The sequence below is a fragment of the Sorex araneus genome, chromosome 5, assembly GCF_027595985.1.
Source record: "Sorex araneus isolate mSorAra2 chromosome 5, mSorAra2.pri, whole genome shotgun sequence".
Lineage (NCBI taxonomy): Eukaryota > Metazoa > Chordata > Mammalia > Eulipotyphla > Soricidae > Sorex > Sorex araneus.
In genome coordinates this window covers 85,787,240-85,800,021 of record NC_073306.1, presented here as the reverse complement: position 1 = coordinate 85,800,021, position 12,782 = coordinate 85,787,240, and the positions used below count along the sequence as shown (strand labels likewise).

Sequence of the window (12,782 nt, the reverse complement as noted above, 5' to 3'; positions counted from 1 at the left end):
GATTTTCTTTTAACTTAGAAATATTTCTTAAAATAGCTTTGCTGGTCAAGAGTATAGTTTAGTCCACTACAAGGCTGAAAATCTTATTATAATGATCATATATTTAGGAGTTATGCTTTTAAATATTCCTTACGAAATAGAATATATACAATTGGTTCTCAAAACTAAAGCTGCTTAGGGGCTGGAGCGATAGCACAGCGGGTAGGGCGTTTGCCTTGCACGCGGCTGACTCAGGTTCGATTCCCAGCATCCCATATGGTTCCCTGAGCAGTGCCAGGGGTAATTCCTGAGTGCAGAGCCAGGAGTGACCCCTGTGCATTGCCAGGTGTGACCCCCCCCAAAAAAAAAACTAAAGCTGCTTAATAAAAAAGCTTTAAAAAATAAAGCTGCTTAAAAAAATAATAAAAAAAGTTTCTCTTCTTTTATTTCATCCTCTCCTATTCTTCAGCTTAGCTGTTACTATCCTCCAGAAGCTGGGAACAAGGAAATAAGCATGGTATTCTATGCACTGTCTCAAGTGTGTGTGTGTATGTGTGTGTGTGTATTCAATAGGCCCTTAATAAATGTTACTGGCTGTAGGGCTGGAGCAATAGCACAGAGGGTTGGGCGTTTGCCTTGCACTCGGCCGACCCGGGGTCAATTCCCAGCATCCCATATGGTCCCCTGAGCACCGCCAGGGGTGATTCCTGAGTGCAGAGCCAGGAGTAACCCCTGTGCATAGCCAGGTGTGACCCAAAAAGCAAAAAAAAAAAAAAAAAAGTTACTGGCTGATTTAAAATTGTTGGCTGTAGGAAGAAATGGGTATTAAACTGTGAATTGTATTTTTTTAATTACCTGTGATCACTAACATTAAAAAATATATTTTATTAATTTTTTTATGAATCACTATGGGGTACAGTTACAGACTTACAAACTTTTGTGCTTATGTTTCAGTCATACAATGATCGAGTACCTATCCTTTCACCAGTGCCCATTCTCCACCACCCATAATCCCAGTATCCCTCCCACCGCTCCCACCCCATCCCCCACTACCCCACTACACACCTAGTGATAGCAATTCAATACCTCTATTGTAAACCACAACACCCATAAGGAGAGACAGCAAAAGAAATTTTTAAAAATAGAGTACTAGGCAGTATTTTTTTGAGGGAGGCATGGACCACACCTATAAGCACTTAGAACTGATTCCTGGTTTTGTGTTCAGGATCACACTGGCAGTGCTTGGGGGACTATACATAGTACTAGAGATGAGCAACGGTGTTCCATGTGCAAAACAAGCACCTTAACCTAAGTATTTAGCTCAGCAGGAGTACTCAACTTAGCTCTAAACTGAAAATTTAAGAAAATGGAAATTACTTCTTTTCTCAGTAAGACCCTCAAATTTTAGGTAATTTTGAAAAAAAAAAATCCTCCAAGGATTAAGTTCATTTTTATTCCTCCCCTTTGGTTTGTTTTTTTGGCCACATCAGGTGCTACTCAGGTTGCACCTGGCTCTCCACTCAGGGACTACTCTTGGCTTTGCTTGGGGGACTATATGGGATGCTGAGGATTGGACCTGGGTCAGCTACACACAAAGCAAACGCCCTAACCATTTTACTATTGCTCTGGCCCCAAAGTCACTTTCTAATTCTGTCAGTAGTGCAGTTGAAAAGAGAAGGCATCCAGACCATTCTGGTTGAGGAGGTGAGTACTGAAGCAGATGACATCTCCGACAAATGTAAGCTTGGCATCTGGCTCAATGGCATGCTCTACGGTAACAGGAATGTAATCTGCCATGCCTGGATGTCTCCGGTCCCAGAGACCCACGAGTGTCACTCCTCTGTTCACAGCCTGGGCCATGTAAGTGTAGTTCCTATTCCCTGGTCCAATAAGAAGCAGGTCATCTCTGCAAGCAGATACAAAAAGAAATCTCTGAAAAGAGATCATAGTTAGGACACATGTCTGAAGCAGATCCAGTCACAACACTCCAAATTCAATAGCTCAGAAATTCAAAAAAGGGATTGAAGAGGTAGTGCAGGAGGTAAGGCAACTGCCTTGTACACAGCCAACCTGGATTTGACCCCCGGCATCCCATGTGATCCCCCGAGCACCACCAGGAGTGATTGCTGAGTGCAGAGTCAGGAGTTAACACTGAGCATTGCTGGGTGTGGCCTGAACCCTCCAAACATAAAACAAAAAAAATTCTATAATGGGGAATAAACAACAAGAGACCCTGCAGTCAGTCTAATTTTTTCTTTCCTGACCTCCCCACCTCTCCTCTCCCCTCTTCTCTTCATCACACCTGGTGGTGTGGAGGGATTACTGCTGGGGGGGGCTTGGGGGACCCTATGGGATGCTGGGGATCAACCTGGATCAGCCACATGCAAGGTAAGTGCCCTATCTGCTGTACTATTGCTCCAACTCTAAAAGCATGTAACTTTATTTTATTTTTCAGTTTTTGGGTCATACTCAGTGTGCTCAGGGTTTACTCCTAGCTCTGTGCTCAGGGTTAACTCCTGGTGGGCTAGGGGGACACACTCCCTACTATACTATCTCTCCAGCCATTTCTTTTATCTTTTCTTTTCTTTTTTTTTTTTGGGGGGGAGGGCATACCACATTCTGTGCTGGGGATCAAACTCAGGTCAGCTACATGCAAGGCAAATGCCCTACCTGCTGTATTATCTTTCTGGTCCCTGGAGTCAGTGTATTATTTCCATATCTATCTATATATTACCATATATATCTATATATTATATTTGTTACTAGAATGCTAAAAGGGATTAAAAATTATGTTTGCAGTGTCAGGGATAGGACCCAAGGTCTTACAAACACGAGGCATGTGTGCTCTGCCACTGTGCTACATCCCTGGCTTTTTGAATGTATTTGCTTTTATTCTTTTTAAAATTTTGGGTTTAAGTTTAAGAAGAGAACACCCAGAGTGACCACTAACTGGGAGCTCTTTGGCACTATTGCGGCAACATAGGAAGATGCCGTCGTTGACAACATCGACGAGGAATACGATTGACTGGTTCAACACCTCCATGACTGCGCAAAGAATGCAGAGAGTGGGAAAGCTGCAAACAGACACCTATCTTCAGAAACTCTCGAGCTCATTTGCCAACGTGGTTTGGCACAAGCCTCAGGCAACCACAAGCTAATGTCTGAGCTCGTAAAGCTGTGCAGAGAAGTGATAAAGGAAAACTTCAAAGAAAGAAGAGCAGCTGTGTTGGCCGATGCAGCAGAAGCCGGGAAAAGTATTCGCAATGCTCGCCTGTCCTTCTCTAACTACAAGACTAAGATGACTGTCCTCCAACGTCCTGATGGATCTATCACACCAGAATGGCAATGGAGAGGATTATCCACGACTTCTACTCGGATCTCTTAGACAGCCACATCCACCTGCCCACATACCAAATTCCGCAGGATGGATATGTCGTTCTCAACATTCTCCCTTCCAAAATCTGACACACCACTTCATCAGTAAAGATGTGTACAGCACCCGGCCCAGACAAGGTCAGACCCGAACGCCTTAAGAATCTGCCGCCGTTGCTCCGGATCCCAGACCGGGCCAGCAGCACCGGGGAGCCAGACGGAGGAGGTACAGCCGGTACTCCTTCTCCAGATGGAGCCCCGGCAACAATGAGCAGCAACTAACAAGGCTCCAGGATGCGGGACTGGGACAGCTCCAAACCACGTGGCTGCAACCTTTTCTGAAAAATGAAAACATACAATCTATTGATGCTATCCAACATGTCTGACTGTTGGAGGAAAATCTCTAAATAATGATAGTGAGATCCCTGTTGAAAATTGAATGTAATCAAAGTAAGGAAAGAGTGAAGTGAAAAATGTCTGCCACACAGGCAGAGGGGGAGTAGGAGGGGGGTATGAGGGGGCTTGGTGGTGGATCAAATATGAAAACTTAGTAACTGTATCTCACAGTGATTCAATAAAAAATAAAATAAAAAAAAAAAAAGAATCTGCCACCGGTATTTGTCAATACACTGGCTCGGCTCTTCACAGGCTATCTGTCCGAATGCAAGGTTCTGCCTCAGTGGAAAACTAGCAGGACTGTTCTGTCGTACAAGAAGGGAGACATTCACAACATTGGCAACTATCACCCAATCTGCCTGCTGTTCGTCGTCTACAAGTTGTTCACTCGAGTCATCCTGAATAGAATAGACAGAACACTAGACAAAGGACAACCATGCGAGCAAGCCGGGTTCTGAAAAGGATTCAGCACAACTGACCATATCCACACAGTGACCAAACTCTTTGAGGTTTCGTGAGAGTTCAAGATGCCGCTCTGTCTAACGTTCATAGATTTAAAGAAGGCCTTAGATTCTGTTGAGACTGAAGCGGTCATCGAAGCCCGAGCCAAACGGGGGATTCAAACTCAGTACATCAGGATCCTCCAAGAGTTGTATTACAGATTCACCACCAGGGTCTCACCATTCTACGAGGAAGTGATCATTGACGTAAAGAGAGGGGTTCAGCAGGGTGATACTATTTCACCGAAACTCTTCAGTGCCACCCTTGAGAATGTCATGCGAAGACTGGAATGGGAAGGAATGAGAGTGAAGATAGATGGTGGGCAACTACACCACCTGTGCTTCACTGATGACATCATTCTAATAACACCAAACATGAGCCAAGCGGCACAAATGCTGGCCGACTTTGACTGCGCGTGTGGAAAGGTCGGACTGCAGCTGAATCTCAGCAAAGCAATGTTCATGAAAAATGAACTAGTCCAGGGACTGGAGCCATAGCACAATGGGTAAGGCGTTTGCCTTGCACGTGGCTGACCCGGGTTCAATTCTCAACATCCCATATGGTCCCCTGAGCACTGCCAGGAGTAATTCCTGAGTGCAGAGCCAGGAGTAACCCCTGTGCATTGCCAGGTGTGACCTAAAAAGCAAAACAAACAAACACACAAACAAACAAAAAAACCAAAAAACGAACTAGTCCCTGACGTTCCATTTGCTCTCAACAGAGTGAACATTATCCGAATGCAGCAGCTATGTGTACCTGGGTTGAGAACTCAACATGAGGAACGACTTGGCGCCAGAGCTGTGCAGGAGGAAGAGAGCAGAGTGGAACGCCTTCAAGAGCGTCAAAAAAGTGGTTAAGAGGACAAAGAACCTCCGACTCTGGGCACATCTTTTCGACTCCACTGTATCCACTGTACTTCCTGCACTAACATACGCCTCAGAGATCTGGGCCTTACGAAAACAGGATATGAACGCTATTCTGGTATCCCAAAGAGGAATCGAAAGAGCTATGCTTGGAGTATCACGTTTCACTCAAGTGAGAGAAGGAATCTGGAGTCCCGACCTCTGTCGATGGTCAAGAATCAGGGACGCTGTCTTGTTTGCCAAGGTGTCAAAAATCAGTTGGGCTGGACATGTAATGAGATTCAGAGAGGACGACCGCTGGACTAGAGCTGTTACCGACTAGATTCCACGGGATGTCAAAAGACCACGTGACCGCCCACCAACAAGATGGTCAGACTTCTTCGTCAAAACCCTGAATGAACGGTTTGAGGCTCTTCCTGTTCCTGGAGCGAGCAGATATCATTGGGTTACATTAGCACTCGACAGGGATGAATGGAGACGTTACTGGTGCCTGCTCGAGCAAAACGAAGATCAATGGGATGACAAGTGATACAAGTAAAATTTTGGGTCTTTTTCTTTGCCCTTTACGGGTCACCTGAAAATATGATTTCTTCTCTTCACCACAGATATGAGAAATAGCAGTCATGCATTTGCTTTTGTTTTTAGGCCTTACCAGGTAGTATTCAGGGGCTACTCTTGGCTTGTGTTCAGGGCCTTTTAATTAACTAATTAATTAATTAATGGTTGGGGGGACTACACCCAGGAATGCTCAGGGTCTCCTCTTGGCTTTGTGCTCTGAGCATGCACTCAGCCCATTGAGCTCTCTGGCCCCTTTAGTTAAACATCTTTTTGAGGGGTCAAACTCAGCGGTGCTCAGGGCTTCCTCATAGCTCTTGCTCAGGGCTCACTTACAGAGGGTGCAGGAAGCCATAGGGGGTGCTGGGATCAAGCCCAGGTTGGCTGTGTGCCATGCAAGCATTCTGCCCACTGTACTATCTCTTCAGCCCTTCTTAATTTTATTAAATTTTTTTTTTTGTGGTTTTTATTTTTGGGCCTGGCTGTGCTCAGGACTTACTCCTGGCTCTGCACTCAGGAATGACTCCTGGTGGGGCCTGGGGAACCATGTGGGGCTCTGGGCATCAATTCATATTGGCAGCTTGCAAGGCAAATGCCTTACTGCTGTACTGTCTCTCTACCCCCACTCTATTTTTGCCCCCACTTTTACTTATTTTGAATTAAAAAGTTTTGTTTTCCAGGACAATTTCTGGTAATATTCTAGTTACTTCCCTCTGGGAGCTTTTTGTAAAGTAGAATTTGATAGCTTTATTTATTTATTTATTTATTTGGTTTTTTGAGTCACACACGGCAATAATGCTCAGGGGTTACTCGTGGCTCTGCACTCAAGAATTACTCCTGGCAGTGCTCAGGGGAACATATTGGATGCTGGGGATTGAGCCCAGCTCAGCTGTGTGCAAGGCAAACACACTCCCCACTGTACTGCTGCTCTGGACCCCCTTGACAGATTTAAAACACCTTGAAATTTATTGTCACTGAACAGATAATACCATTCTGGGTTTTTTCCTTCCCCTCCCCCATTAAAATTTTTTTTTTGAAGTAAATAGATTTTATTTAGAGGTTTCTGAGGGAAGGAGGAAGGGATAAGTGGAAAAGAAAAAACAGTAGGAGTAACTCGCTCAAGAAAGAACGCGGCCTTCTCCAAGGGTGGAGGAAGCTCCACACATATCCTAGCACTGGACACGAAAGCATGAAAGTACACATCTCAAGGGGGGAGATGTGGGTGACACATGTGCTCGGGCACCACATGTGCTCGGCCACGTGGGCACAAGCAGCACATGGGCTCAGGCAGCATATGTGCCCCCCATTAAAAATTTTTAAAAAATTATTTTGAGCCATATCTTGCCATTGTTCAGGGGTTACTCCTGCTCTTCACTCAGGAATTACTCCTGGGGGTCTCAGGGGACTATATGGGATGCCAGGGATTGAACCTGGGTCAGCCAGTGCCAAGCTGTACTATTACTCTGACCCTCACATTTTCTTTTCTTTCTTTTTCTTTTTTTGGCAATGCCAGGGACTGAACTTAGAACTTTATATAAGAGAAATGCCCCACTATTGAGTTCCATCTCAGATCTTTCATTTTTCTACGCCAGTGAAAGAAATAAAGAGTGATTCCAAATGCAAAACATGAAAGGAATTTGCCAGAGGTTATCCATAATCTGCAAGATTTCTTCCAAACTGTCACCACCATTTATTTCACTTCCATACCTGTTCAGAGCCAAGTAAAGCTGGGTATTATGTGTGTGGAACTTCTCTCCGATGCTGTTGTAAAACTGAACAGTGAAGGTGAGCGACATGCCCAAGGGAAAGGCTGATAAGCTCCTTCCTTGGGTGGTGTACAGCTTGGGCTGGCTGCTCATTCTCAGGTACGTCACTGGTGCCACCTGTGGGAGACAAAACCTAATAGTACAGAGAAGGATGCACTGGGGAGGTCCTCAACCCAACCCTGAGATTTAGAATCAGTGATGAAAATGGCGCTCCTTTTTTTTTTTTTTTTAATCAAGTATCAGCTGCTCAGCTGAGATGATCTAGGTCACAGTGAAAAAGAAAAACGACAGTAAAGGAAATTGGTTGCTTTTGTGGGGATTGGACCACACCCAGTGGTACTCAAGTGGCTATTTCTTCCTCAGTGCACAGGAGTGAGCCCTGGAGGTGCTTGGGAACCATAGGTGATGCTAGAGATTTGGGATTGAACCAAGGTTGGCGACATGTAAGGCAAATAAATGTCTTAACTCCTGAACTATCTCACTATCTCTCTAGCACAGGAAAAAGCTTTTTTTTTTTTTTTTTGTCACACCCAGCGATGCACAGGGGTTACTCCTGGCTGATGCACTCAGGAATTACTCCTGGCGGTGCTCGGGGGGACCACATGGGATGCTGGGAATCGAACCAGGGTCGGCGACATGCAAGGCAAATAAATGTCTTAACTCCTGAACTATCTCACTATCTCTCTAGCACAGGAAAAAGCTTTTTTTTTTTTTTTTTGTCACACCCAGCGATGCACAGGGGTTACTCCTGGCTGATGCACTCAGGAATTACTCCTGGCGGTGCTCGGGGGACCACATGGGATGCTGGGAATCGAACCAGGGTCGGCGACATGCAAGGCAAACGCCCTACCCGCTGTGCTATCGCTCCAGTCCCAAACACAGGAAAAAGCTTTTTGTTTGTTTATTTGTAACCCCATACCTGGCTGACTCCCAGCTCTGCACTCAGAGATCACTCCTGTGGCTCTGGGTTCTGGGGACTATTATGCAAGGCATTGAACCCAGGTCAGTTTTATGTAAGACAAGCACCTTACCCATTGTACTGTCTCTAGTTCTTCTATAAAAATTATTCTTTTGGCTTTTTGGGTCACACCCAGCAATGCTCAGGGATTTACTCCTGGCTCTGTACTCAGGAATTATTCCTGGCTTTGCTCGGGGGACCATATTGCATGCTGGAGAATCAAACGAGGGTCAGCCACATGCAAAGCAAATACCCTACCTGCTGTATGATAGGGTATTCCCTCTGGCCCTGGGAATCTGATTTTAAAAGCCTTGATGTTTTGGTAGTGGGGAGAGAGGGCTGGGTCCACCCATACCTAGTGGTGCTTGGGAGACCATATGTGATGCCAGTGATTGAACGAAGGTCAGCCGTGTACAAGGTAAGTGCCTTGTCTCCTGTACCCTTTCTTTTGATTGGTATTTTTCTCCTTTCTTTCTTTCTTTCTTTCTTTCTTTCTTTCTTTCTTTCTTTCTTTCTTTCTTTCTTTCTTTCTTTCTTTCTTTCTTTCTTTCTTTCTTTCTTTCTTTCTTTCCTTCCTTCCTTCCTTCCTTCCTTCCTTCCCTCCCTCCCTCCCTCCCTCCCTCCCTCCCTCCCTCCCTCCCTCCCTCCCTCCCTCCCTCCCTCCCTCCCTCCCTCCCTCCCTCCCTCCCTCCCTCCCTCCCTCCCTCCCTCCCTCCCTCCCTCCCTCTCTCTCTCTCTCTCTCTCTCTCTTTCTTTCTTTCTTTCTTTCTTTCTTTCTTTCTTTCTTTCTTTCTTTCTTTCTTTCTTTCTTTCTTTCTTTCTTCTTTCTTTCTTTCTTTCTTTCTTTCTTCCTTTCTTTCCTTCTTTCTTTCTTTCTTTCGGTGGGGGTAGGGAGCTTGGGTCATACCTAGTGGAGCTTTGGGATTATTCCTGGCTGTGCATTCAGGAATCATTCCTGGAAGGTTCAGGGGACCATATGGGCTGCCAGGGACCAAATTCAGGTTGGTTGCATGGAAGGCAAGTGCTGTACTATCACCCTGGCCCTCTATTTCTTTTTTTTTAAAATTAAAAAATTTTGATTTATTAATTTATTTGGACTGGAGCGATAGCACAGCGGGTAGGGCATTTGCCTTGCACATGGCCGATCTGGGTTCCATTCCTCTGTCCTTCCCGGAGAGCCCAGCAAGCTACTGAGAGTATCCTGCCCATATGGCAGAGCTTGGCAAGCTACCCGTGTCGTATTCTATATGCCAAAAACAGTAACAACAAATCTCACAATGGAGATGTTACTGGTTCCCGCTTGAGCAAATCGATGAACAACTGGACAACAGTGCTACAGTGCTATTAATTAATTTATTTTGAGGCTTGAGCCATATTCAGTAGCGCTCAGGTCAATTCCTGGTTCTGTGCTCAGAAGTGACCTCTGGTGGTGCTAGGGACCATGTGTGGTGCCAGGGATACAAACTGGGGGTTAGTAGAATGCAAGGTGATCACCTTAACCCCTTATTTATTTCTCTGACTCCTCCTTGTTTTTGTATTTATTTATTTATTTATTTATTTATTTATTTATTTATTTATTTATTTATTTATTTATTTTTAAGTTTCTTCACTCACCTGGACCCCGGTGATTGTTGTTTGGTTGACTCCAAAGGGCTCTATGGAAGTAACTTCCAACACCGCAGTACCTGCAATGGAACCAGCTTTCAAGAGCCCTTGGCCATCCTCCTCAATGACGGATGAATTAGGGAAACACTTGAGGACACGGGAACTCACAAAGGCGGCCCCTTCCCTAAGGAACAAATGGAGCAAGTGGCATCTCTGGGGACCAAGGAAAAAGAAGCTGAGATTGCCTGACCCACTGTAGGGATTCCTGAGGAAACTGCTTGCTTCTCCACGGAGTATGCTTATTTCTCAGGTAAAAGTTGCCGTCTGGACTAAATAAAAACGCATTACATAGTTTTTGGGTTTTGTTGGTTTGTTTGATTGTTTTCGGGTCACACTGAAGACTTATTCTTGGGGGCCGGAACAATAGTACAGTGGGAGGGCATTTGCCTTGCATGTGGCCAATCTGGGTTCAATCCCCGACATACCACTTGGTTCCCTGAACAGCACTGGGAGTAATTCCTGAGTGCAGAGTCAGGAGTGAGCACTGCTGGATGTGACCTGAAAAGCCAACCCTCACCCCCAAACCTTACTCCTGGCTCTGCACTTAAGCATTACTTCTGGTGGAGCTTGGGCAGACCATATAGATACTAGGGATTGAACCTGCATTGGCTGCAAGCAAGACAAGCACCCTACCTGCTGTACTGTCTCTTCAGTTTAATTATATAGTTATCATTAAAAATTATTTGAACATCTATACAAGTTCTTCCCTAGGTGGGGAGTTTCTTTCCCTTTCCCTTCTACTTTTCTTTTCTTTTGGCGCCATCCTGGGCAGTACTCAGGGCTTACTCCAGGTTCTGCACTCAGGGATAGCTCCTGCAGGCTCGGGGGAACCCTAGGAGATGCTGGGGATTGAACCTGGGTCGGCCGTGAGCAAGGCAAACTCCCTACCTGTTGTACTATTACTCCGACCCTTCTACATTTAAATAAACCTTTTTATATAAGAATAAAAAATTATTTGACCAAAGAAATCGAAAACATGTAATGAGGTCAGGGGTGTAGCTCAGTGACAGAGCACATGCCTTTCATGCATAAGGCTCTAGGTACCACTCCTGGCGCCAAAACCCCCCAAAGACAAAAAAAAGAAGCCAGGAAGGAAAGAAATAAAACCCAACTATGTATACGAATTAATATTCATGTGACTTTCACCTCAAGTTTAAAAGATATTTTGGATTAAAAAAGTCATCTAGGCAGTAATTCTTTGTAGAATGTTTTTCTAGGGGTAAAGTTAGAATCTATACAACATACAAAAGTTGAAAACAGGGTTGAAGAGATAGTACAGTGGGTAGTGTTTGCTTTTCATGGGGCTGACCCGGGATTGATCCCCAGCCTCCCATAGGGTCCCCAAGCACTGGCAGAGGTAATTCCTGAGCTCAGAGGCAGAAGTAACCCCTAAGCATCTCTCAGTATTGCCCAAAAATAAAAACAAAAAATTGAAAACAATGGATCTCACATTCATAATAGCCAAAAGGCAAAAGCAAAGGTATGTATACCAAGGATTAACAGATACAAATATGTTTTGTTTATATAATGGAGTATAATTTAGTCAGAAAAAGAAATGAAACATTGACAAATGATACAATGTGGCTAAACCTTGAAAACTAAGTGAAAGAAGTGTATATAGAGGTCACATATATGAGTCCATATATTTATATGAAGTATCACCATCACTGTAATCTCTGTCATCCCGTTGCTCATCGATTTACTCAAGCAGGCACCAGTAACGTCTCCATTGTGAGACTTGTTACTGTTTATGGCATATTGAATATGCCATGGGTAGCTTGCTAGGCTCTGCCGTGTGGGCGAGATACTCTAGGTAGCTTGCTGGGCTCTCTGAGAGGGGCAGAGGAATTGAACCTGAGTCAGCCAGCGTGCAAGGCAAATGCCCTACACGCTGTGCTATCACTCCAGTCCGTATGAAGTATACAAAATAAATTTATAGAGAAAAGGATTAGTGTCTGCCAGAGGAGGTGAGAATGGACAGTGACTGCTTATAGGTTATAGGTCTCTTTTGGCGGTAACAAAAATAGTTTGGAAACAGGTGATGGTTACAAATGACAATATTGGAGAGAGTGTACAGCGGGTAGGGAACTTGCCTTGTACTCAACTAACCTGGGTTTGATCCCAGCACCACTTATGGTTTTCTGAGCCCCACCAGGAGTAATCCCTGAGAGTTGAGCCTAAAATAAGCCCTGAGCATCTCTGCATGTGGCCCCCCAAACAAAAACAAAAAGAAATCAAATGACAATATTATGAATATATGAAATGCCATTGAATCATGCAGTTTAAAATGGCTCATTCAGGACTGTGGAGATCATTCAAAGGGTATGCTTTGCATGCAGGAGACTTGGTACAGTCCCCCAGAAGTCATGGCTCCCCTGCACGACCAGGAGAGATCTCTAAGCACTGCCAGGTATACCGCTCAAACTAACGGAATATTTTAATGTCATGTGACTTTCACCTCAAGTTAAAAAGATATTTTTTTTGGATTAGAAAAATCATATAGAAGGCAGTAATTCTTTGTAGAATGTTTTCCTAGGGATAAACTTAGAACCTATATTTTTTGGGGCCACATCTGGTGGTACTGAGGGGTCACTCCTAGCTCTGCACTCAGGAATTACTCCTGGTGGTGCTTCAAGGACCATATGGAACACCAGGGATTGAACCTGGGTTAGCCGTGTACAAGCAAGCACCCTACCCTCCGTACTATCTTTATGGCCCCTAAAATTA

General features: G+C 44.7%; 1 protein-coding gene across 1 annotated transcript in view; it reads right to left on the bottom strand.

The window, feature by feature from the left end:
• The window catches only part of NUP210L (nucleoporin 210 like), a 102,262-nt gene that overhangs the window by 17,917 nt on the left and 71,563 nt on the right, over positions 1-12,782 (bottom strand). The window contains 3 exon segments of the mRNA XM_055139913.1: positions 1,668-1,885; positions 7,374-7,549; positions 10,005-10,179. Of these exon segments, the coding sequence (XP_054995888.1) occupies positions 1,668-1,885; positions 7,374-7,549; positions 10,005-10,179 (569 nt within the window).